This window comes from Notolepis coatsorum (genome assembly GCF_963971535.1).
Source record: "Notolepis coatsorum genome assembly, chromosome: 14".
Classification (NCBI taxonomy): Eukaryota; Metazoa; Chordata; class Actinopteri; order Aulopiformes; family Paralepididae; genus Notolepis; species Notolepis coatsorum.
The window spans coordinates 13991920-14019508 of NC_140178.1; the positions used below are offsets into that span (position 1 = coordinate 13991920).

The 27589-nt window shown below is 44.3% G+C and overlaps 1 protein-coding gene across 1 annotated transcript in view; it reads right to left on the reverse strand.

The window, feature by feature from the left end:
• The window catches only part of gmip (GEM interacting protein), a gene marked incomplete at its 5' end in the record, with an annotated part of 60479 nt that overhangs the window by 12470 nt on the left and 20420 nt on the right, over positions 1-27589 (reverse strand). The window contains 12 exons of the mRNA XM_084329009.1: positions 767-943; positions 1537-1697; positions 3408-3503; positions 4556-4618; positions 5218-5306; positions 7721-7911; positions 10795-10932; positions 12337-12498; positions 13585-13665; positions 13801-13908; positions 14631-14695; positions 21867-21992. Coding sequence (XP_084185135.1) covers positions 767-943; positions 1537-1697; positions 3408-3503; positions 4556-4618; positions 5218-5306; positions 7721-7911; positions 10795-10932; positions 12337-12498; positions 13585-13665; positions 13801-13908; positions 14631-14695; positions 21867-21992 — 1457 coding nt within the window. The remainder of the gene's footprint in view (positions 1-766; positions 944-1536; positions 1698-3407; positions 3504-4555; positions 4619-5217; positions 5307-7720; positions 7912-10794; positions 10933-12336; positions 12499-13584; positions 13666-13800; positions 13909-14630; positions 14696-21866; positions 21993-27589) is intronic.

The window sequence follows — 27589 nt, forward strand, 5'->3', positions numbered from 1 at the left end:
ACCCGCCGGACTCTGTCTGTCATTCTGCCCTCAGATTTATTACTGGTGACAGGTATGATACCCACCACTGTGTCCTTTATGAAGGACCTTATTGGTAAACGTCCCTCTTACATCAAACACTGTTGGAATGGAATCTTGGAACCTATTCTACACGTTCAAGTTACTGGTTGGTTCTTAGGGTTCCTCCAGTCGGCTCTGAACTAGGAAAAACTGCTTTTTCCTCTGATGCTTCCAACTCCCTGGAATGCCCTCCAACTGTCTCTGAAGCTGAAGGTTCTTGAATGAATGAATGAATGAATTATGAATGAATTAATTAATTATTTTATTTCGAATGTTTACAAATAAATAAAAAAATAATTTTTCGAAAATTTTCACATTTTGCTGCATTTAAAAAAGTATGATCTCTGACCACTGTGTCGACTTGTAACCGTCTTAGATGATTTTCTTATTGTTCATTCTTATTTATGTATGAAATTGCTGATAAACTGTGTCTTGTTTTGTAAGCTAGTTTTTGCTGTAAATGAGGGTAACCTCAGTGTCTTACAAGTTGAAATAAAGGTTTGAAATTAAATTAAATCAACAGTACCTCAATAAAGGAATATCTTACTTTACTGTATGTTATCTTATCTTATCACCTCATCTTATCACCTCACCTCACTATACCTCACCTCATCACCTCACCTCACTATACCTCACCTCACCTGACTATACCTCACCTCATCTTATCTTACCACACCATACCATACCATATCTTATCTTATCTTACCTGGATAGTGAGGGCACGGCTCTCTATCTCAGCTGTGCAGCGCTGCACCACAAAGGGCACTTGGTCTGGCCGGTCCCGGGGCAGCAGAGACAGACCCACCCCGAACAGGATCCCCTTCCGGTACTCACACTCCAGCTGACACACCTCCATACACTTCCTGTGGAGGGCGACCCCGCACTGAGGACGTGACAGACAATAACAGACATATATATCCATATCTGTCTGAATATACCTGCATATAATTCTCCTATATACCTACGTATACACCTGCATATAACCCATATAACTCTGTATGGACAATAATGCTGTATATACTGTATATATATTTTTATTCTTACCATATATATATATATATATATATATATATATATATATATATATATATATATATATATATATATATATATATACGGTAAGAATAAAAATATATGTATATATATCCACATCTGCATACCTGCCTATAATCTGTATATATCCCTTACCTACTCTTACTAGTTACGCTGCTGGCCAGTGCGTCTTACTACCATAGTGTCTTTATACCTGTATCACTGTACATATTAATAATAACTTTATTTGTATAGCACTTTTCATACAGAAATAATACTACAACTCTGTACATCTGATTAGCACTATTACTCAGTAGTACTAATTTATATATTTTATACCCAGTTACATTGCATATTACTATTGGACTTTACTGTTACATTTGCACTCTGGCAAATCTAACTCTGGCACACCCTGTATGGTCTCCCTCTTCCTCCTCCTCCTACCTCCTCACACTCGATCCCGTTGACCACGATGTAGGTGTCGCACTGCTTGCACTTCACCATCTTGCTCTTCATCTTCCTCAGCCGGTGTGTCAGGGCAGCTCGCGAGGGCGTGCGCACTTTGCCCAACGCACCGTTCCCCTCCGGGGCCGAATCTATACAGTCTGCGGACGGAAAGAGAGAGAGGGTCAATTCATGACCTCCGTTACCCATTGGGATGAACATATCTCAAGCCCCGCCTTCTTTTCTTGATCCTCCAATCACAACTGTTGTTTCCCTCGGACAAACAAAGTTAACAAAGTTTGTCAGAGGGAAGCAAACGTTGTGATTGGAGGATCAAGGAAAGAGGGCGCGGCTTGATATAGTCACACCAATTTATAGTCATGGTAATCAATTGTGCAGATTGTCGTGATTATATTGTCATTATATATTTCCCCTATATGGCACTCTAATCTAAAATGATTAGATTCCAAATGATTGTCATTATACATGTACAGTACAACGAAAAGAGGTTTGTCATCCAACCAGAGAGCAAATGTAACAGTAAAGTGCAATAGTAATATACAATGTACAGAGGATTAAACTGTGTATAAAATATATAAATTAGTACTACTGAGTAATAGTGCTAATCAGATGTATGTACAGTTGTCGTATTAATATGTACAGTGTAGGGCTGTCCCCGACTAAGGATTTGGATGGTCGACTAGGATTGGCAAAATTTGCCGTTAGTCGACTATTGGTCGACTTAAAAAAAAAAAAAAAAAAAAAAATAAGTATAATATTAAAATTTTTTATCATTCCATTTGGGCTGTGGGGGGTGCTTAATGTCTGAAGGAGTCGACTGAAGGCTTCTTGTTCTCTGCAAAAGCATGGAATTGGTCCACTGATGGATACATCTTGATATTTGTCTAGTCTAGTGTGTTCATTAGATGGGTGAAATCCTCTTTCAGTGCCTCTGTGCCTGTTTTCATAGGCAGTTAGCCTCTGGTATGCGTGCCATTCTAGGCCTCTTTTCTTTTGGAAAGAATGATAAAAAATATATATATATTATATTTATATATATTAATATTTTTTTTATTATTTTTTTATTATTATATTCGACTAAGAGGTTGGCCAGTCGACTACGGCTCCTTTCGACCGATTAGTCGACTAATCGATTAATAGGGGTCAGCCCTAGTACAGTGATACAGGTATAAAGACACTATGGTAGTAAGTCGTACTGACCAGCAGCGTAACTACCGGTAGTAAGAGTAGGTAAGGGATACATATATAGATATAGTATCCTGTCACAATCACGGCCCGGGCCTACCTCTCTCCCCCTCCTTCCGTGCCCTTACATGGGCAGCTTCCTACCTCAGCATTCACACGCTGTCAACTGGCGTCAATTGGCGCAGCTGAGAGTGATCCGCTCATCAGCAGCCCCGATATTTACTCCACGGATCCTGCCACTCATCGTCCGAGTGTTGCTAAACCTACCTAGGTACGAGGGGACGTACCCTACCTTGCTGCTCTGCTCTAAATTGCCTACCTTGCTCTAACATTCGTTCTCCCTGTGCCCAGGACCACCCGCTGCCGGCCTACGCTGTCTATCGAGACGCCGGCCGCCCGGACGTTCCCGTGGAGAACGAGGAGAGCTCCTGCTCGCACTATCAAAAATTCTGTGTTGTTTATATCTTACCGCATGGTACCTATTGCTCGAAAGGAATAAACAACCCTAAAACGCTCCACTCTCTCTCTCTCCCTGTGTATCTGCTGTATTGGGGTCAGCTACCGCTGCCGTAACAATCCACAGAGGTTTCTCATTTGAGAGCGTCTGTGTAGCGAGCTGTATATAAACGGTGTCGTCTCTGTCTGTCCGTAGCGGAGAGACTGACCTGACTCTGAGACGGTGGCCATGTCCCTCTCGTCCAGGTCTTCCGAGGACATGGTGCCGGTGGACGGGGCTTTGCGGAGCCTCCGGTTACCGTGAGCTTCAGCCGTGTCACCACAGGGCAAGCAGACGCATGGAGAGAGGGACATAAATACAAACCGAATGAAATTAAAGAAAAGAAAAAAGAAAAAATACATAAAATAAAGAAATTAAAATAAATAACAGATTCTCTTGAGCTGGATGAATATGAACAACTTGAGTTGTGCTTCAGGAAGGGAACTTCCACGCTCGGAGAAGACAGAATGCTTAGTTTAAGACCGAGCTGTAATCTGTATTCATGTCATCCGTATTTAGATAATGAAATGATCTAATTATCTATTATCATTATTATTATGAAATGTGTAATGTGTGTGTGTGTGTGTGTAATAATGGAACAATGCAACAGTATTTTTCGTGTCTTATAAACCCATGAGAGTTGGGGCACTTTGTGTGCATCACAAGAGAGGAAAATAATCAATAACAAAAGGAAAATATATATATATCTTTTTGTATTTTTTTTTTATCCACTTTTTCTCCCATTTTTCTATATTTTCTCCCATCCCAATTTCTTTTGTATCATCCAATTCAACCCTCCCCTGTCACGAACGCTGTTTCTTGCCTCCCACAAGCCGGCTGCAATGTGGACTAAGTCATACATAGCACAAGTCCCCTCCGGTACTTGAGGTAACAGCAGTCGCATCTTTTCACCTGCGCAGCTCGATCTCTCAGTGGCGAGGAGTAACACGTGGGAGGCTCACGCTGCCCCCGACACTTCCTGATTCTACTGCACAGGCGCACCAACCGACCTGTAGGAGTCGCTGTCCACAACGCCCGATCCCCACCCATCAGTTTCCCACCCCCTAATACGGCCAATGTGTATTAGTACGGACGACCAGCTAAACTGAAAGCAAATGTGGAGCGCTGGGCTCGAACAGGCAAGCCCAGCGTCTCCAGATTTCGTGGCGAGCGCCTTGCCCACTACGCCACGTAGCCGCCCTGTAATAAAAATATTTATTAAAAAAAGCAGACATGGAATCCTGGAACATGGGAATCCCGACCTGAGCATAACAACACAAGAGCAAAATGTCCGCCGTGTGAACATGGTCGTCTTACCGGGGCTGGTCAGAGACTCCAGGCTGCCTCCGATGCTCTCGCCGTCACTGTAACCCGTCTTCCCTGCGAAGCAACAAAACCACACATTTAAAAAAAAAAAAACACACACAAAATGTGAAGTTTAAGAGCTTAATGCTGAACACACACACAGCGGGTCAAAACAGAACACGGTGATGACAGGGAGTTAAATAATAATAATAATAATAATAATAATAATAATTCATTTATTTTGTATAGCGCTTTTCAATGACCCAAAGTCGCTGACAATAGGCAAAAAACAAAGAAACATAGAACCACAGGGAAACGGAGAACAATATGAATACACAAGAACATAAAACCACGAGTAACGGATATAACAAATACAGGAGTCAGTAGGGGAGACAGTCGGGAAGTGAGTAAGGGAAACCGAGGGGGGTGGGGGGGGGGGGGGGGGGGGGGGCAGGAGAGGAGAGAACGTAGGGCAGGGGAAAAGGGGGTGGTAGGTTGGAGGAGGGTGGTTATGGGTAGGGAAGGTCTGGATTTGAAGGTGGAGTGTGAGGGAGAGTCTCTGATGGTCTGAGGGAGGGTGTTCCAGAGTCGGGGGTGCAGCTCGTGAAAATGCCCGGTCTCCAAAAACGTTTAAGTTTGGATGACGGGACAGTGAGAGAAAGAGTTGTCCTTACTGGCGTCGTTGGATCGTCTGTTCAGGATGTCATCGGGCAGAGCCTGGGAGTCCGACAGAGAGCAGCTCAGGGTGTTTTTAGGTTTGCCTCTGTCGAGCAAAAACACACTTTTTAGGATATAAAACCACAAGAGAGTGCAAACAAGCTATCTGCATAAATGTAAGACTTTTTAAGACCTATTTAATACCATTTAGAGCAAAATCTAATAACAATTTCACGACCATACTAGCAAAATAATTAAAAACACATAGCGACACTGAACTGGCGGCTGTACTTCTTGCACGTCCCATACAAGCTCTCAACCAGATGCACCAAGCTCAAAAACAACAACTTGAATACAAAAACATTTCATATTATTTATTTTTTTTATCCTCTTTTTTCTATTTTTCTCCCATCCCAATCCCACTGTGCCAATTCTTCCCTCCCCTGTCTTGAACGTTGCTCGCATATGCCCCCCACTGGCCGGTTGTAGGGAGGATAGAAGCCTTGCATCACGTGCCCCCCCTGGTACACGAGGAGGCAGCCTGTCACATCTTTTCACCTGCCAGCGCGGACTCTCATTGGCGAGGTGTAACGTGTGGGAGGCTCACACTACCCCCGCCATTTCCTGTCTCTGCTGTGCAGGCACCCCAACCGACCTGTAGGAGTCGCTGTTCACAACGTCCAGATCACCACCCATCGACTCCCACCCGCTAACTCTGCCAATTGAGTTAGTATGACGGCCGGCCCAAGCCGGAGGCAACGCCGACAGCCGGAGTCGAACCCGGTGTCTCTTGCGTTGGTGACATTTCATATTATTTTCATATTATTTCATCTCCCGACAGCCAGGCTGCCCGCCCAAAAAAATATCAAATACCTGAGCAAATAAAATTTAAGACTTTTTAATACCTTTTAAGGCCTCAAATTGAGAATTATGAATTTAAGACTTTTAATATACCCTTTAAGGCCTTAAATTGAGAATTATGAATTTAATACTTTTTAAAGGTCCCGTGCATTATAAATGGCTTTTTCCAGTGTTTAGCATTGTTTTATAGTAATATGGGGTTAGTATAAATGGGTCTGTGTCTCTAATTACCATATTGGCGGATTGCTCTAATTCAGTTGAGACAATTTCCTCCTCCAGTGAATTAGGTCATTCTGATTTGACTCGCAAGGTGACGTAGCAAGGAGCTGATGGAGCTGATTGTGATCTGATTGGATCTGTGGTTGTAGCGCATAGTGTAACCCGACACTTCCTCAAATGGGTTTTGACAGAGAGGCAAGGAACGAGCGAGCGAGAGAGAGGGAGAGAGAGGGAGAGAGATAGAGAGAGGGAGGGAGAGGGGTTGTAGGCATAGTGTAACCCGACACTTCCTCAAACGGATTTTGACTGCGAGGCAGGGAGCGAGCGAGCGAGAGAGAGGGAGAGAGAGAGAGAGAGAGAGAGAGAGGGACCCGTCTTCTCTCACACACACACAGAGCATTTACACAGGTTGTGTGTAAAAACTCTGTGCCTCCGTTTGTCCCTCTCTCTCTCTCTATCTCTCTCTCTCCCTCTCTATCTCTCTCTCTCCCTCGCAGTCGGGAACACTAGCATATCACTGTAATATCATAGCGCATGCTCCTACGCGCACGCCCGTATTCCGATCCGTACAATAATAATCACAGAGGTATATATTGTCATTTGAAACAAGTTACCAATGCATTGTCCCATGGGATTATGCCCCCCCTGCGGCGAAATTAATTAGTATCCCCATCAATATCTCTATCGCCCTCTCTGTGCCAGTCGCAGACTGTGTGGATGACTGTCACTCAAAGTGCTTATGAGTGGAGCCCATCCAAAAATAGCCTGAAATCCTGAGGCTGGAAAATGAGGCTTTTGAGTACTTGATTAGAAATATAAAACAATGAATTTCTTTTTGAAAAAAACCTTACAGATGTGTTCAATAGACTCACAGGAATTGTGTAAAAGTTGCCCAAATAGTGCAAGGAATAGCAATGCACGTCCCCTTTAATACCCCGCAGATACCCTGGCAAACTATACACTGGAGCTGATCCGGCAGCAGTGCTCGGACTAGCGTACCCTTTGCCCAGGGGAACAAACTCCTGGAAGGAGAAGACCTGGTGTGGACTAGCGTACCAGTTCAGAGTTTTTTATTTGCCACATGGAATCAATACAATCAGAGTTTCTTCATTACACAATCATAAATATCATTCTATGGACAAAAGGAGCAGGAAGAAGAATAAATCTTATAGTTACCTGCCCCTTATTCCTAAACTAAACAAGTATTTACTTAATGGTCGGCTTACAACCTAATTTACACAAAATAATAATTTATACCATTATACAAGAAACACACAATCCACAGTTAAACAAGAAAAAATGTAATAATAATAATAATAATAATAATAATAATAATAATAATAATAATAATAATAATAATAATAATAATAATAATAATAATAATAATAATAATAATAATAATAATAATAATAATAATAATAATAATAATAATAATAATACCCTTTGCCCATGGGAACAAACTCCTGGAAGGAGAAGACCTGGTGGGGCTGCTCCTGGCGGCGCTTGCTGAGGATGTAGAGCAGGTAGGGCTCCCCGGGCTCCAGGGGCCGACAGGTCAGCTCCAGGTTGTGGAAGCCCAGAGGGACCGGCTCCGTCTGCTGCCGCTGGTAGTAGAACATGTTGACGGTGGCCTGGGGCAGAGACAAGAGAGAGAAAGATAGTTCTTTATTGTCTGTTGATGATACATTTACATTTGGTCATTTAGCTTGACGCTTTTATCCAAAGCGACTTACAAGTTCTGTACAGAACAGGTCAGCAGGAAGGGCACAACTCTTTCAGCTGAGTAACAATGTTCGTCAAACAGTGTTGAAACGTGGGTGCTGCAGACCTGCAGTTGTTGAGCGCATAGTAGTAGAGATATTAGCATAGTAGTAATGTAGGCAAGGAAGATTATTTATTGGCAAAGTGCATAATAGAAAAATAAATCTTTTTTTGTGTCAGAACACACAATACTGAGACACAAGACAACCATGTTACAGCAGAGACAGACATACAGACAAGACATCAGAGAAACAATGTGATGAACCCCCTTCCTTCCCTCCCAACCAACGTTATTCATTTTGATGGGGCACAGTCCCACAAGTCCAAGGTTATTTCATGTTGCACAGCTCTTTTATATTGCGCTGTCCCGTGTTAAGTTGCAACCACATTTCTTAAGTTAATGTAAAAATATTACAGAAGAATGCAAGCGTATATATTTACAGCTGCGACCCATCTGTGCCATCTACGCCTTGGGAAACTATAAATACTATAAATGTACTCATCCTAGAGTTTCTGGCGCACCGTGTACACATTGCAACATAACACATGTGCACATGTTTTCATGAATCTCTTTCAAAATAATGTATCACAATCCTCGTCTTCCCTTAACATGCCATATTTAGTGATTCAGTTAAGTTGAACCTTTATTAAATAAATTCTTTCTCTGCATTTGACCCATCCTAACTACACAGTGCGGTACTCCGGGGACCAACTCCAGTTGTAATGCCAGTACCATCGTCAAGGGCAATGGCAGGAAACCTAACATGCATGTATTTTGGTGTGGGCGGAAACTGGAGTATGGAGGACACCCGCGTAAACACAGAGAGAACATGCAAACTCGAAAGAGACCTCGTGCTGGGGTTCGAACCCAGGACCTTCTTGATGTGAGGCAACAGCACTAACCACTGCTGGGGTTCGAACCCAGGACCTTCTTGCTGTGAGGCAACCGTGCTAACCACTGCTGGGGTTTAAACCCAGGACCTTCTTTCTGTGAGGCAACCGTGCTAACCACTGCTGGGGTTTAAACCCAGGACCTTCTTGCTGTGAGGCAACACTGCTAACTACTGCTGGGGTTTGAACCCAGGACCTTCTTGCTGTGAGGAAACAGTGCTAACCACTGTGGCATTGTGCCGCCCTAATTGCTTGTTTGTTTGTTTGTTTGTTTGTTTGTTTGTTTGTTTGTTACTGTACAGTATGTCCAAGAAATGTACAGTGTCCTACATAACCAGTTTTGTGGTGATGCAGGAGTTGGAATGCCATTGCTGATGAACAAGACCAAAGATTAGGGCTACATCCTGCATTGCTGACATGTTTTTTTGATGAGCTTTAGATAAGAGGAAACACTATGCTGCTCTCTTTATAGATCTGTCATAAGCCTTTGATACAGTTGATGCTTTTAAATAGATCATCTAGTATTGGCTTGGATAGTGGTGCATGTGATTGGTTTCAGGATTATCCATCTTCTAGGCGTCAGTGTGTGAAATGGGGTTCTGCTCAATCTGAATTCTTGAAACTAATGGTGTGCCACAAGGTTCAGTGTTGGATCCTGTCCTTTTTACTATTTATATTAATGATATTGTTTCTTCTTTGAATGACTGTCATGTCCATCTGGGTGCGGACGATACAATTGTGTACTGTATCGCTGACACTGTTCAGTTGGCCATTAAGAACTTGAAGCTTTCTTTTAAGGAAGCTTTTATCAATCTTAAATTAGTCCTCAACGCTAGTCAAACAAAATCTATGCTGTTCTCCAGAGCCAGAAATGTTGATTATTATGTAGTACATATATCTACTGTCAGCGGTTCTAACATTGAGAGAGTCACTGAGTATGACTCTCCAAGTACAGTATCTTGGCTTGTGGCTGGATGAGAGGTTTTCATTTAACTTCTATGTGAATAAGGATACACAGAGATCTGTTGACCATTGGATTTGACTACAAATACCAAGGTTGTACGCAACTGTTGTGAAAAAGTATAAAAAGTATATAATATTAGACCCGTGACGAGAAACAGGCGTTTCCTACTCCTAAGATGTTTTTCAGACGCATTACAAGAAAAACAAACATGCCATTATTATATCACTATCATTAAAAATAATATCACAATATGAAATGTAGGCCGTATCAACCATATTCACTCGGCGGCCATGTGAAGCTCCTTTTTTTTTTATCCACTTTTTCTCCCATTTTCTATATTTTCTCCCATCCCAATTTCGTATCATCCAATTCAACCCTCCCCTGTCACGAACGCTGTTTCTTGCCTCCCACAAGCCGGCTGCAATGTGGACTAAGTCATACATAGCACAAGTCCCCTCCGGTACTTGAGGTAACAGCAGTCGCATCTTTTCACCTGCGCAGCTCGATCTCTCAGTGGCGAGGAGTAACGCGTTGGAGGCTCACGCTGCCCCCGACACTTCCTGATTCTACTGCGCAGGCGCACCAACCGACCTGTAGGAGTCGCTGTCCACAACGCCCGATCCCCACCCATCAGTTTCCCACCCCCTAATACGGCCAATGTGTATTAGTACGGACGACCAGCTAAACTGAAAGCAAATGTGGAGCGCTGGGCTCGAACAGGCGAGCCCAGCGTCTCCAGATTTCGTGGCGAGCGCCTTGCCCACTACGCCACGTAGCCGCCCTCGGCCATGTGAAGCTCTTATGTGACGCTCGGGATGGGATTCCTTCCCACCCTGTTCCCAAAGGGCCACCGTGTGAATGCGGTCAACGGCGCCGTGGACTCGTTGATAGTACCCACCTCCTTGAGCACTGTGTCTCCCTGGCAGATGAGCTTGCGGGTGTGAGAAATGATCCGCTCCTTGACCTTCACCAACTCCTCCTGGTGGATCCTGGCGTCGCTCACGCACTGTTTGTAGAGCGTCTCCGACTCGGTCACCTGGGAAACACAAAGACGTTTATACCACAGGTTAGAACCATAGATATATATAGAACACTAGATAGCTTGCCCGCGCTGCCGGCCAATGGAGAGCGACGTCACTGAACCGCCGCCATCTTGGGAGAGTCAGCCTTGAGTGAGAGTGAGTGAGCTGCACAGACAAAAATACTCATAACTCGCTGAAATATTGACGGATTTACAAACGGTTTGGTTTATTACAAGCATTATTAACGTGGCTATGATTCAAGCGGTTTGTAAAAAAAACATCTTTAAATTTTTTTTTTATAAGTATGCAGTATCATAACTACATCTTTGGTGTTTATAGCAAACCAACCCGTTTGTAAATCCGTCATTATTTCAGCGAGTTATGAGTATTTGTGTCTGTGCAGCTCACTCACGCTCACTCAAGGCTGACTCTCCCAAGATGGCGGCGGTTCAGTGACGCTGGTGACTCCGCCTTAAGCTATCTAGTGTTCTATATATATCTATGGTTAGAACCGCCGGAGGACAATGACGAGAGAAAAATAATCATTTACACTTGTGCCATTTTGCTGGAAGCTTTTATCCAATCAATGCAGGTCCCTGAACCCCGGATACATTAAGCCGGGGACGCCTGAATGCCTTCTACAACAGAACTGCATTTCCGCGTCTCCGATTGGCCAGGTCATTTCTGGTCATGTGACATGTACGCCCAATCGTGGGACCGCAAGTTTCTACACGCGTTAGGCTTAGGCGCTCGTTCGAAGTTGGTTAAGGTTAGAGTTTGTCTTGGAGCATGGCGATAGAACGCCAGGTAGTTTGCAGGCTGTTAGACCCGGAAATAGGCGCAGAACTTGCTGTCCCACGATTGGCGCACATGTCACATGACCTGGCCAATCAGAGCGCAAAACTCGAACGCGGAAATGCAGTTCCGTCGTCGAAGGCATACATGCAGCCGGGACGGGGGGACTTTGGTGCGAACTGAACTGGCGGTTTAAGATAAGATGAGATGAGGTAAGGTGAGGTAAGGTGAGGTACGGTAAGATAAGATAAGATGAGGTGAGGTAAGGTGAGGTAAGATGAGATGAGATATTCCTTTATTGATCCCCTTGGGGAAATTCATTTGGTGCGAACTGAATTGATGGTTTAAGATAAGATAAGATAACATGAGATATTCCTTTATTGATCCCCTTGGGGGAAATCTGGGTGTCATAGCAGCATGGGGGAGGGGGGGGTACAGGATTGGGCAGGGCAATAGATGAAAAACATAAATATAGGCAATATAATTAAATACGAATATTAAAAACTCTGGTTGGACACCAGACTTATTTTCGTCGCACTGTACTTGTGCTGTATAATGACAATACATTTGAATCTAATCTAATCTAATCTAATCTGATGTGATCGCCCCCAGCCCTCCCTCACCTTGTACTGGGCCTCCTCTTTGGACCTCCTCCTCTTGTCCAGCGTCTTGAAGCCAGAGGTGTCGTCCACAGCCTTGGCGGTCACAGCCTTGGCCTTCTCTAGCTCCTCGCAGCGCTGGAGGTACTGCTGCCGGGCCTTCCTCAGAGACGCCACCGCATCGTTCTGACAACACACAGCATCACATCAGATCACATCACATCAGATTACATTACATTACATTACATCACGTCACATCAGATTACATTACAATGTATTGTCATCATACAGCACAAGTACAGTACAACGGAAATAAGTTTGCTATCCAACCAGAGTGCAAATGTAACAGTAAAATGCAATAGTAATATACAATGTACAGGTGATTAAACTGATAGTAACTGATAGTAACTGATAGTAGCTGATAGTAACTGATAGTAACTGATAGTAGCTGCTAGTAACTGATAGTAACTGATAGTAGCTGATAGTAGCTGATAGTAACTGATAGTAACTGATAGTAACTGATAGTAGCTGATAGTAGCTGCTAGTAACTGATAGTAGCTGCTAGTAACTGATAGTAGCTGCTAGTAACTGATAGTAGCTGATAGTAACTGCTAGTAGCTGCTAGTAACTGATAGTAGCTGCTAGTAACTGATAGTAGCTGATAGTAGCTGATAGTAACTGCTAGTAACTGATAGTAGCTGATAGTAACTGCTAGTAACTGATAGTAACTGATAGTAACTGATAGTAGCTGATAGTAGCTGCTAGTAACTGATAGTAGCTGCTAGTAACTGATAGTAGCTGCTAGTAGCTGCTAGTAACTGATAGTAGCTGCTAGTAACTGATAGTAGCTGCTAGTAACTGATAGTAGCTGATAGTAACTGCTAGTAGCTGCTAGTAACTGATAGTAGCTGCTAGTAACTGCTAGTAACTGATAGTAGCTGATAGTAGCTGCTAGTAACTGATAGTAGCTGCTAGTAACTGATAGTAGCTGATAGTAGCTGCTAGTAACTGCTAGTAACTTTTTTAATCTACTTTTTCTCCCATTTTTCTATTTTTTTTCTTCCCATCCCAATTTCGTATTATCCAATTCTTCCCTCCCCTGTCTCGAACGTTGCTAGACCATGCCTCCCACTGGTCGGCTGCAATGTGGACGAAGCCTTGCATCACGTGTCCCCACGTGTAGTAACTGATAGTAACTTATAGTAGCTGATAGTAACTGATAGTAACTGACACTTCAGTACTCGTCAGGGTTAGAGTTAGGGGGTAACTCACCATCCTCTTCTGTTGCTTCGCCCACTGTTCTTTAAACTCTCTGCGCCACTTGTCGATCTCGTGTTTTTTGGCAGCCAAGGCCTTTAGGATAAAGACACAGGATTAAACACAAACCTGTCCACGCACGTCTCAACGACACAGAGCACATCCAGCTCACTGGCAATGTGCATAATGTATGTATGTACAGTAGGTATGTGTGTGGGTGTGCATCAGTACTTGGTAGCAGTGTTGTTGTATGAGGTCTGACGTGTGTTTGGCAGCCGTGCTGTTCTTGACGTCCTGCTCCAGAGCCATGGTGTAGATGTACTGCAGGGGCATCATGTCCTGTCGCCACGGCAACAACAAACAGTTTACACAACAACATGGATACCACAAATATGCGGGATCATCCCTATGTTCCCCGGGTCCTACTGTATGTTCCTCGATTGATTGATTAATTGATTGAAAATATTATAAATTTGTATTATTTTATTCATTATTAATGTCCGCCTTGTTTCAAACTGGTTAAGCTTAGGCCCTCTTTTCGAAGTTGGTTAAGGTTAGAGTTTGGAATCAGGGCTGGTGGTCTAAAATGTTCAATCAATCAATCAATCAATCAATTGGGGAACATAGGACCCGGGGAACATAGACATGCTCCCAAATACGCTTAGTGATTTCCAAATATTACCATAGTATCATATTGTGTGATTATAACTAAACATTATATGAAGAACACAGCATAGCATAGCATAGCATAGCATAGCATAGCATAACACAATACAACATAAGACAACACAACATAACAACACAAAATAACATAGCATAGCAAGGCAGAGCATAACATAACGCATAGCATACAGTAGCAAAGCATAGCATAGCATAGCATAGCATAGCATAGCATAGTATAGCATAGCATAGCAGAGCAGAGCATAGCATAGCATAGCATAGCATAGCATAGTATAGCATAGCATAGCAGAGCAGAGCATAGCATAGCATAGCATAGCATAGCAGAGCATAGCATAGCATAGCATAGCATAGCATAGCATAGCAGAGCATAAACAACATACCTGCTGTGCTACACAGGATTTGGCTCCCTCCGCTGCTTTCATGATGTTTTTAGCAAATTCTTGTTCTGTAAACCAAAAGATATATAATTAAGGTTCCCTTGACATAAAGCTGTTTGCGAAGCCTAACTGCTATATGGGGCAACATTAGTGCACAAGTCAGAAATGTTATGGAAAATTAAAGAGAGAAAATAAAATGAAAATATTAGACATGGCTAGTATTATCAATACAATGCCAGGGGCTGTGGTTATGTTCCATCTTAGATGAACTGGGTGATATAATCAAGCCTAAATAAATACACATTTGGATAACCAATCAATATAGCCATCAATAGTCGGCCGACATTTGAACGGGAAGAGATTCAAGAGGATCCAGCGTCTCTTTTTAAACAGATTAGCTTGGATGTCAGAATCATCAACGTTTTGTAGCATTGTTGACTAGCTAACGTTTGATATATTGGTCGATGTATATTTCCTCAGATAGCTGCTATAATTTTAATACAGGCTGCTATAGAACTGGCACCAAAGTCTGGGACCAAGCAGAGCATAGAACGCTGCATGGTATTCTGACGTGACGACCCTTCCTTCTTTTATAGCTCCCTTGTTTCAAAGGACACTGGTATTCTGACGTGACGACCCTTCCTTCTTTTATAGCTCCCTTGTTTCAAAGGACACTGGTATTCTGACGTGACGACCCTTCCTTCTTTTATAGCTCCCTTGTATCAAAGGACACTGGTATTCTGACGTGACAACCCTTCCTTCTTTTATAGCTCCCTTGTTTCAAAGGACACTGGTATTCTGACGTGACGACCCTTCCTTCTTTTATAGCTCCCTTGTTTCAAAGGACACTGGTATTCTGACGTGACGACCCTTCCTTCTTTTATAGCTCCCTTGTTTCAAAGGACACTGGTATTCTGACGTGACGACCCTTCCTTCTTTTATAGCTCCCTTGTTTTAAAGGACACTGGTATTCTGACGTGACGACCCTTCCTTCTTTTATAGCTCCCTTGTTTCAAAGGACACTGGTATTCTGACGTGACAACCCTTCCTTCTTTTATAGCTCCCTTGTTTCAAAGGACACTGGTATTCTGACGTGACGACCCTTCCTTCTTTTATAGTTTCCTTGTTATAGGACTCTGGTATTCTGACGTGACGACCCTTCCTTCTTTTATAGCTCCCTTGTTTCAAAGGACACTGGTATTCTGACGTGACGACCCTTCCTTCTTTTATAGCTCCCTTGTTTCAAAGGACACTGGTATTCTGACGTGACGACCCTTTCTTCTTTTATAGTTTCCTTCAGGGGTTCCCAAACTTTTCAGGCCGGGACCCAGAAAAGAAGGCGTCAGAGAGCCGTGGTCCAATGCACATCGTCAGGCTTTTTTTTTTCTTTTTTTTTGCCAGGTGACCGATTTTTTAAGCCAAATATCACTTCAATCCTATTAAGTTAGTTCAAGTTAGTTATTCATTTATATGTGCTATTTATGAGAGGGCTAACTTGTTGCAAAATAATAATGATAATAATAATAGCCTCATTAAAATACTATTGTTGCTTCGGTTGTTTTCAGCGTTTTATGTGCATAATCTGTTATTTAGTTAATATAAAACCATATAGTTACATTTTAGAATACAATAGAATAGAATTTTAGAATACAACTAGAAACACTGTCCTGGCCTGCTTCTAAGTTCAGTGGCCTGACAAAAAAATAAAAAAATAAAAAAAATTGGAAATCATCTCGCGGCCCTCCCGTGGCTGCTCGCGGCCCACCTTTGGGTCACGACCCCGACTTTGGGAACCACTAGGACTCGGGTATTCTTTATAGTTTCCTTGTTATAGGACTCTGGTATTCTTTATAGTTTCCTTGAGTCAATTTAGAAAAGGGATTTTCTTTTCTTGATCCTTTAGTCACACCTGTCGCTTCCCTCAAACAAACATAAAACTTGGTAAAACAATGTTACCAAGATAAGATAAGATAAGATAAGATATTCCTTTATTGATCCCTTGGGGGAAATTCGGGCGTCATAGCAGCATGGGGGATGGGGGAGGGGAGGTACGGGTATGGGCAGGGTAATAGTAGAAAGACATAAAATGTAGGCAATAAAATGTAATGTGAATATAAAAATATGAGAAAAAAGAAACAGTGTAAACAATATAATTAACTCTGAATATAAAAATATGAGAAAAAATAAACAGCGTAAAACAATATAATTAACTCCGATGATTACTAATATAACGGCACCCCTGGCACTCCGCCATTTTCTTACAGTTGTTCAGGATTTTCTACTTCATGACTAATCCAGAAACTCTGTGGTCCCTGAAGCACCACCCCCCCCCAGTATTAGTCACGGGCTGATTCTCCCCCCCCCCCCCGACAAAGCTGCTCCTCATGCAGACCGCCAGAAGACCCCCCCCCCCCCCCCCCCCCGCTGACAGACTAACATGGCAGCAGGAAGGCAGGGTCCTCTCTGGGTACCGGTCTCGCCGCCCTGGCCTCCGTGCCAGGGAGCGGGGTAATAATCAGCGTCCAACGGGCAACTCTGAATGCCCTCTGTCATCTCTTATTACCCTGCTGTGAACCCTGCTAATCTGTCTTCTAATCCCGCGGTCGGGAGGGTTCGCTGAGGGCAGAGCGCGCCGGCTCACTGTCATCCTCGCTAGCCGCCGCGCACGCACGCACACACACACACACACACACACACACACACACACACACGCACGCACACACACACACGGTGTTGAGGTTGGGTACGGCACAAGGAGGTGGGGTGGCGGGGAGGCGGTGGGGGGGTTCCCCTCATGCTGTTAAATCCCCCCAAACAGACATAGAGTCTCTCTCCTCCATTAGCAGAGGGCACGCTGCAGCGACCCCCCCCCCCCCCTTGTTTCTGGGGGCCCCCCCATGTCAGGCTGTATTGCAGGTGAATGGCAGCCTGCGCAGGTCTGACTCTCCGTCGCCTTTCCTAGGAATGCGGGCGTGACTGTTGGCATGTAAGTGGCACCTCTCTCTCTCTCTCTCTCTCTCTCTCTCTCTCTCTCTCTCTCTCTCGCTGTAACTACCACCCCATCCTGATCCGTATAAACAACAGTCTCAACCGTCTAGAAAACACGGCCCCGGTGACTCCGCCTCGCGTCCAGGTTACTACTAATCATGGACTTTAGCGCGTTCTATAATCATTGTAAAAGTGATCCCGGGGACACACGCTTAATATGGATCAAGTACACACTTACGCCACTGCGCATGTGACGTCGAACTCCCAACACGAGTCAGTGTTCAGGTGTAACGGCATGTAATTCTCCTGTCTGTATGGGACTTCTGTGCCACATTCAATAAGCCTACTTAACAAGCAGGATAGAGATGTGGTCTCAACCTACATGATACAGTGCAATATAAAAGAGCTGTGCAATATAAAATAACCTTCGACTTGTGGGACTGTGGCACATCAAAATGAATAACGTTGGCTGGGAGGGAAGGAAGGGGTTAATCACATTGTTTGTCTGATGTCTCGTCGGTCTCTGCTGTCTTGTTTGTAACACAGTATTGTGTGAATGAATGAATGAATGAAAACTTTATTTAACAGATTGCAGAATGGGTACAATACAGTACGGCTCAATACATACAATTGTTAAGGGGATGCAGACCTGAGAAAGACGTTTGTCTTGTTTCCATCAGGGTCCCCCATTTTCAATTCATATAGACATATATGACATACATGACATACAGATAGTCAGTACTGCTACATCTATACATTTATGACATACCAGATTTGCAAATACAGTACTGTTTGTGATACAGAAGGAGTCAAGAAAAGGGAGTATATACATTTGACGTAGAAACTGTACATTGGAGGTTGGGTGGGGGGGGTTGGGTACATTGGGATATTGACAACCATACTGGGTAATTTACATTGGAGGTGGTTGGGGGGGGGGGGGGGGCGGGGGGCATACTGTATAAACAAGTAACACTGTACATTGAGGGGGGGGGGGAGGAGACACTGTACAAACAAACACAATTGTACATTGAACTATTGACAAAACCATACTAGGTAAATGACTGTACATTGGAGGGGGTTGGAATGATTGGGTTAGGATATTTACAGGGGCCAGTGTTGAATTGCAGTCTCCCGTAGGTGTCCCTTGAGAGAGGTTTTGAAAGTGGGTAGTGATCCACATTCCTTTACAGCTTTGGGTAGGGCGTTCCACATTGATGTGGCATAATTGCGAAACGTGTTTAGTCCCTTATTTGAGCCGAATCTGGGTTTGACATGATTTGTGGAGCTCCCTCTGGTGTTGTGATCGTGGTATTCACTGACCTTTGGGAAGTATTTTGACATGTACATGGGTACCTTGGTCGTGTAGTGTATCTTGTAGACCAGGCCCATTGCAAGTTGTTGTACTCTGTCGTCTACTCTAAGCCATCCTAGGTTGTCGAAGTGGGCAGGGGTGAGGTGGGTTCTAGGAGTAAGGTCAAGCAGTAGTCTGACCAGTTTGTTTTGAGATGTTTGTAATTTTGTTTTTAGCGCCTTTGAGGTGCTTTGGTACCATGAGGTGCAAGCATAGTCGTAGTACCCCTGAATGAGTGCTCCTGCCAGAGTCTTCAGGGTGTTCTTGTTTACCAGAGAGGAGATCCGGTACAAGAATCGAGTTCGTTGGTTGACTTTTTTTATTACATTGGATGCCATTTTGTCACAGGAGAGATTAGCCTCTAGGATGGACCCCAGGTAGGTAATTTCATCTTTCCTTGTGACAATATTGTCACCCACTGTAACTGAGAAGCCGTCGGTCTTGCTGAGTTTGTTATTTGAACCGAAGAGAATGGACTCTGTTTTGCCCATGTGTAATGATAGTTTGTTATCAGCGAGCCATATGCAGATTCTGCCTAGTTCCGAGCTGAGGGTTTTTTCAACCTGTAACTTGTTCTTGTCAGAGACCAGCAGGGCTGAGTCGTCCGCAAACAGGAACAAGTTGCAGTCACAAGCTGACGACATGTCATTTGCATAAATTAGGAACAGTAGTGGTCCTAGTATGCTTCCTTGTGGAACACCACAGCTCACTGTGAGGGGGGGGGATAGGGTACCGTTTACCTCCACCATCTGTTCCCTCCCCTCAAGGTAGGATTGCATCCAGCTCACTGATAGACTATCAAAACCAATTGCTTTTAGCTTGTCAATCAGAATGGAGTGATTGACCGTGTCAAAGGCCTTTTGTAGGTCCAGCATGACCATGCCGCAGTATTTGCCTGCGTCCACCTCTTGTTTGATGTGGTCATTCAAATAGAGAAGGCATGTGTCAGTGGAGTGGGATGTTCTGAAGCCAGATTGGAATTCGTAGATTAGATTTTTTTCCGCTAGGTACTTTTCGACCTGTTCGTAGACTATTTTTTCCATGACTTTCGAGATGGAGGTGAGAATAGAAACAGGGCGGTAGTTGCCTGGGTCTAATTTGCTGCCCTTTTTGTGCAGAGGGGTGTTCTTTTTCTCCTCATTTTCTATTTTTCTCCCATCCCAATTTTGTATTGCCAATTTCTCCCCTCCCCTGTCTTGAACGTTGCTAGACTATGCCCCCCACTGGTTGGTTGTAGTGAGGATAGAAGCCTTGCATCACGTGTCCCCTCCGGTACACGAGGAGGCAGCCTGTCGCATCTTTTCACCAGACAGCGCGGACTCTCAGCGGCGAGGAGTAGCGCGTGGGAGGCTCACACTGCCCCCCGATACTTCCTGTCTCTGCTGTGCAGGCGTCACCCAACCGACCTGTAGGAGTCGCTGTCCACAACGTCCAATCCCCACCCATCGACTTCCACCCGCTGACTCTGCCAAATGAGATAGTACAACGGCCGGCCCAAGTCGAAGGCAATGCTGAGACTGGGATTCGATACCGGAGTCTCTTGCATTGGTGACGAGCAGTATTGTGTGTTCTGACGCTAAACCAATGTCTGTATCAACAACTATGTTATCTTATCGTAACGTAACTAAACTTAACTTAAAACCGTAAACAAAGAGGCCTATTGGGATGTTAGATCCTAATGTGAAGAACTATGTGATTTAATGTTCTATTTTGATGGTCATTTTATACTTATCTTATGTCTGCACTTCATGCATTGCTGTTGATCTGCCAATTTTGTGCTAATTTTATGCCTATGTCTTTTTTACTACTGTGAAGCACTTCTGCAATTATTGTATGAAAGGTGCTATACAAATAAAGTGTATTATTATTATTATTATTATTATTATTATTATTATTATTATTATTATTATTATTATTATTATTATTATTATTATTATTATTATTATTATTATTATTATTAATAACTTATCTTATCTTATCTTGTGGGTGCATTTCAAGTGTCACATGTAGATACTGTGATGGGAAAATATTATCGTGTCATATAGTTCTGTGTTAAAATACATATTCTATGTCGATAGCCTTGACTAGTTAATATAGGTTAACTAGCTACAGCTCAAAGACACTAGGACGACAGTCTTAACAGTGTTCTTAAAACAACAGCCAAAGGGCCAGGAGATATGAGAGGTCCAAGGTCTTTTCATCTGCAGTTCTTTGTGTGAAGACATAACAAAGTCCCTATAGAGCCCATCTTTGTTTTCATTTCTCTCACTAGGGCATTTTTTGTTTACCTTTCTTGTCATATCTGGGTATCTTATGTACGCCATGTCGATTATGTATTTAATGTAAGTCTGACCAGACCTCATGGTCACTTTCTGGTCAGACGCTTGTGTGTCTCTGATGATAAACTGATCCTTTTCTTTCTATGGCCATGGAAACAGATAAATAAACTATGTTCTATTTTTATACAATTTGACTCGTCTGAATTTCTACAGCTTCACTCATTTGAAATATTCCACAATAATACATTTGGTTGTAGGAAGTTGGAACACTGCAGAAATATGCGATATCCACTAGGAACCTTCGTCCATTATTTATCTACAACATGCAGACAAACAGACAGAGACAGACAGACAGACAGACAGACAGACAGACAGACAGAGACAGACAGACAGACAGACAGACAGACAGACAGAGACAGACAGACAGACAGACAGACAGACAGACAGACAGACAGAGACAGACACAGACAGAGACAGAGACAGACAGACAGACAGACAGACAGACAGAGACAGACAGACAGACAGACAGACAGACAGACAGACAGACAGACAGACAGACAGACAGACAGACAGACAGACAGACAGAGACAGACAGACAGACAGACAGACAGACAGACTCACCCAGGTTGATCCTCTTCTCCATCCAGGCCAGCAGGTCCTTGGCGTAGCGGCACCACATCTTGGCGTACTGCAGGGCCATCTCCACGCCTCCCTCGCAGCGACAGAGGGCCAGGTCTGCGTCCTGGGCTGAGGGGGAGTACACCAGCATCACTGCAGGCTCGGCGTAGCCGCACAAACACACACACCCACCACGGATAACACAACTAAGGGGTCCGAGAGGGGCTACAGTGAACCCCACGGCCACTGCCCTGAGAGGGGACGACTCAAAATCATCCTGGGCCCCGGAGCCACCCCCCCTTGACCGCCCCAGAAGAACAAACAAGGTATCTGCTCTAGAACAACAGTTCCAGGCTCCTGGCTCTGAGAACGCTGGGTTTAGCGGTAGGAACACCTCTCTGTACCTCTCTCGTCTGTTCCCCCCAAGAAGTAAGAAATTAAGTGCTACACAGGAAAAACGGCATGTAGTACACAAACCTAATATAGGAAGGAATGACCGCATGCGACAAGTCATTGTTGACTAAACGTGTCCTCGTGTCGTCTCTCTCTCAAGTCTCAGCGGTCTGCTCCGAGACGTATGCTGTGCGTGTATCCGGTACGACTCACGTACAGGTGCTCGTCCTGAAACACCATGTGGAATTTGTTGGTCGATGACAGATTTAAGTTTTATCCAAATCGACCGACACTTCCAGTCCAAAGGATTGCAGAACGTGAGCGACGAGGGAAGAGCTTCAGAGGATTCAAGACAACAGCTCTTCCACGCTCTCCCCTCCCTCCGTGTCGCTCACTCTCTCTCTCTCTCTCTCTCTCACCCCTCCCTCTCACACCTGTGTCCCGACCGTGTCCAGGAGGAGCGGAGAGGAGAACCACCGACGACGGCGGTCGGTGGCGGCAGCAGCGCTGTGTGTCAGAGTGGCGGCTCTGTGGTCATCCAGGAGGGGTGTGTAGGTGTGACGCCTCCCGTGTACTCAGCTCTTTCTGCTTCTTCTTCCTCTCTGACTCACGGTGACAGAGAGCGGACGATGTGCAACGGTCCTGCAGTGATCATGTGGTCTCTCTCTCTCACTCTCTCTCCCTCCCTCTCTCTCCCTCCCTCTCTCTCTCTCTCTCTATTCCTCTTTCTCTCCGGTCTTCTCTTCCAACACACCTTTGTTTTTCCGAAAACGGATGTCACTGTGTGTCACGCATAACTACGAGATACGTCTTCAACCAGACGGTCAAAAGTGGGGACAGGCGTCAAGGAGGCCCCGCTTTCACTTCTTCAAAATGTCCCGACTTCCATCCGGTGGCGAGTTCCAAAGTACAGGAATATATATCAGACTATGTTAAACTATCTGCAACAACGTGCGCATTTAAAGACAAGAGTCCGATTCCCGTTTTCCAAGTTCCTCACTTAAGACAAGACAATCTTCCGTTCCTCTGTCGCCACGTCCACTCCGTCACAGGAGAACGTACACGGCCATGCTGTTCTCTCAAGGCGGCTCCGTGTTGTAAACAAAATCCACAGCGACCAGGGAATTCCAGAAGAAAGTGGTCAAGAGTCCAGCTCTAGCTCTCTCTCTCTCTCTCTCTCTCTCTCTCTCTCTCTCTCTCTCTCTCAGCCTACCCGTTAACCTCTGTGCTCCACCCGTGGCTGGAGAGCCTACCGCTTCCTATGCTGGGATTGGGGATTATCTGGGACAGGTCCAGATTGTGGAGTGACAGGCTTTAGAGCAGAGCAGAGTGAGGTTTACCTCCTGGTGTATGACTGACCAGGCCAGGGGGGGGGGATAAAGGCCCGGCGAGGCAGAGGGTAGGGGGGGGTTGGGACGGCTTAGCCAATCAGAGCTCACAGTGGTCCATCAAACAAGCAGTGTTGAGGAGTAGTTACTGTAACTACATGTAGTTCAATTACTAGTGTAAACTACAATTGGCAGTAGTCCGGTGGTAGTCACTCAAAGTAGTTTTAGTTTGACAAACAACATTCCACTGTTAAGTAGCTAGTAGTTTGGTAAACTAGTAGTTTCCCCAATAAGACAGAAACAGATCTTGCTCTCCATCTATCCTGTCCAGTTATGATTGGATACTGTATGTAGGTAAGGTATAGGTGATGTTATTTATGTAACAGCTAGTTAAACAACACGTTCGGGGTAAAGCAATAATAAATATAATGTTAGGAGTGTCTCACATCATAGAATCGTGTGTTATTACCCAGCCGAATTTGAATGATTAAAAAAACTTTAAATACTATTGTTAGCTCAGAGGATCATACTAAGGACGCCTCCACGTGTCATCGAGCCTGATTTCACACCCGCCCAAAAGAAAATCCTGAATACAAAAATGGTGACAAACGGTCTAACCTCACAATTCAGTTCTACACAGTTCAATCTTTTAAAAGAATTTCCAGCAACTACCGTATTCTTTGACATGTATAATGTGTTTAGAAACTAATCTAACTAATCTACTAGTTTCCTTAACCCCGACTCTAAGCTTTCACATGGACTCATAAGCCTACACATAACGACCAATTGTGAGATGTCTACTAAGATTGGTGGTATTGATAGCATTATGGTAAGCAGGTTACACTATGACCCCTCTCCTCTCCCCAACAGACCAGTAACAGCAACTCCCCTGTCCAGTTTTATCCCTTTGCCCTGAATTTCTTATAATAAATACAATTGGTTCTTAAATGACCCGCCTGGTTAAAGTCCCCAAGAAATGGCTAGCGGAATGCAATTTGATTCCACATAAACACAAGAAGGGATAGAGAGGGACTTGTCGTGGATATTGAGTGGCGTTTACAGTAGCCAATAGCGCTGAATGTGCATTACGGTCGACCCGTTAGCTAGCAAGCTAATGTTAGCAACGTTGCACAACATCAGTAACGTTAGCTAGCAAGCATTTTTTTCCAGTTAAAGAGGCCAAGTGCTAGCTTAGTTACAATGTGCTGTAAATGTCATTCTAGGAAGCATTTCATTGGATGCTAAATTAGTATACGCCCCCATGTACAGGATGACTCAACGACATTTATTTTGATCGTTTTCAAGGAAATAAACTCTAAAATATCATTAAGAAGACCTACAAACAAACATTTTTGTCATTGTTGGGGCAGATACTGGCATATAAGTGACAATCGGTGCAAGACATTACGTGATAAAAGAACATAAACATCTATTTTGATTTCATGGGGCCTTTAAGGCTTGAATAAAACATAAAACAACAGAAACAACAACAACAGTAGGCCTATTACAGATCATGAGAGGACAGGATTCAAAGGTTTGGAGGGAGACTCAAAGGAGGTCAGTGTTTCTGTGTATCTGCGCTGAACGCAGTGGTCATGGCAACAGGGCTTCTTCCGCTGCCAGCCCTGTTATTTTAAACACTATGTGTTACTGTAATCCCTAATCTCTACTGTGTGCTGCGGCCGCTTAATAACTTAGTTCAGCCTGCGTCAGTGTGTTTGGCAGCATCTCTCCCACCCACACAATGCAGGGCTGAAATGGCACATATCACTCTGAGGTCACAGTGACCTCTGAACCCACTGCTTTACTGAGGCTATCCTCACCCTCTGTGGCTGAACTCAGTCTCAACCGTAGCCACCGCCTTAATAAAAGCCCCCACTGCTCTCAGCCGTCCATCTCTCTCTGTGTCTGTGTCTCTCTCTCTCTCTCTTTCCCTCTCCCTCTCTCTCTCCCCGTCTCTGTGTGTGTGTCTCTCTGTTCTCTCTCTCTCTCTCTCTCTCTCTCTCTCTCTCTCTCTCTCCCTCTCTCCCTCTCTCCCTCTCTCCCCCTCTCTCTCTCTCTCTCTCTCTCTCCCCCCCTTGTGTCCCAAGGTACCAGGTGCCTACTGCTCTAATCCTCCCTCTACCCCCCTCCCCCCTTATTGTTCTAATCCCGTTAGAGCAGGGCAATTAGTCCGAGTGGTTAATTAAACACACACACACACACAAAAACACACAGTTGTAAAGGAAAAATTTACAACAAGCCGCCGCTAGCCTCCGCCCACACACATAACTCACGGCCTCCGGTGATTGGCCCGTCCCCCCGATGATGTCAATTAGCGCTCTGACTACAGATTGGACGGCGGAGACAGCTGGTCGCTTGTGCGGTTGAGCCGCGGTTGGCCTTCGAACGCTGTGATAATGAGGTCCCTGTTCACACGGGGGTTGTAATGTATCGCAATCTGTCTCTGCCGCTTCCAACACACTACACACTCTGTCACACGCCGGCTGCTGGATGTCACGCCAGCGACGCGCCGACTCGGAAAGCTACATTAGTTACATATCGAGTGGCGCCTACGCATTCTGTACGTCGCTCCGAGCACACACAGGGTCCTCCTGAACACACGCTCGTGCACGCACACGCGCACACGCACACACATACACACACACACACACACACACACACGCACACACACACACACACACACAGGGGTGACAGTGGCTCAGGAGGTAGAGCGATAGTCTGGTAATCGGAAGGTTACCCGGTTCGATTCCCCCTCCTCCCGGGGGCAGCGTGTCAAAGTGTCCATGAGCAAGACACTTAACCACCTAATTGCTGCTAACATGCACTCGACACTGTAGCGCTCAAGTCTGAGCACCTTGATGCACATTGTTACTCAGCTGATAGAGTCGTATCCTTCCTACTGACTTGTCGTACAAAACTTGTAAGCTAAATGACTAAATGTAAATGTAAATTGCTCCCCTGATGAGCAGGTCGGCACCAGGGGCGGATTTAGGATTGTAGGAGATCTGGGGCTTAGCCCAGATGCCCCCCCCCCTTTTTTTTTTTTAATTTTTTTTTCTTAATTTTTTTTTTTTTTTTGGGCAGGTAAGGGGTGGTTTGGACCCCCTCCACAACAGATTTTTTTTGAATTTAATGAACCTGTACGTGCAATTTCCTGCAATATAGAGCCTTCAATCTTGACCAATAAAGCTGCTCTTTTCACTATAAAACTCAGTTAACCATAACAACGTTATGGTTAGATTTATATATTGGGGGGGGATATATCATATTTTTCATATAATCTAAAAGTGGTGGAGCAAGATCATACCTTTGCTCCCCCAAGTTCAATAGTGGGAGAGCAGAGATGCTCCGAATGCTCTTATGGCCAGGCGTCTATGATTCACTGATACAAAGTAAAATAGTGCAGTGCAATAAAATAGTTAGTAAAATAGAATAAAATAATGCAATAGTGCATTGCAATAAAATAGTTATCATCGTATTTTTTCGGGAGGCCGGTAAGGAGTGCATTACAGTAGTCGAGTTGGCTTGAGATAAAGGCATGGATCTGGTTTTCAGCGTCCTTTTGATTTATAAATGGCCGTACTTTAGCTATGTTTCTAAGGTGGAAGAATTAAGTTTTTGTCAACTTGTTGATTGTGATTTAAAGCTTAGGTCTGAGTCTACCATGACACCAAGACTTAACTCACTTAAATACAGTTAGCAGCTGGATAGACCACAGATGGAAATTAGCTTCTGCTAAATCTGGTGCAAACATATTTTCATGTAACAATGATGAATTGTAAAAAAAAAAAAAAAAAAAAAAAATTTAAATAGATTCGGGGCTTTTCAGAATACATCCGGGGCTTGAGCCCAGGTAGCCACCCCCTAGCTCCGCCCCTGGTCGGCACCTTGCATGGTCGCCTCCGACGTCGGTGTGTGAATGAATGGGTGAATGTGAGCAACAAAAATTGTAAAGCGCTTTGGATATAAAAGCTGCCATATAAATGCACCCTTTACACACAC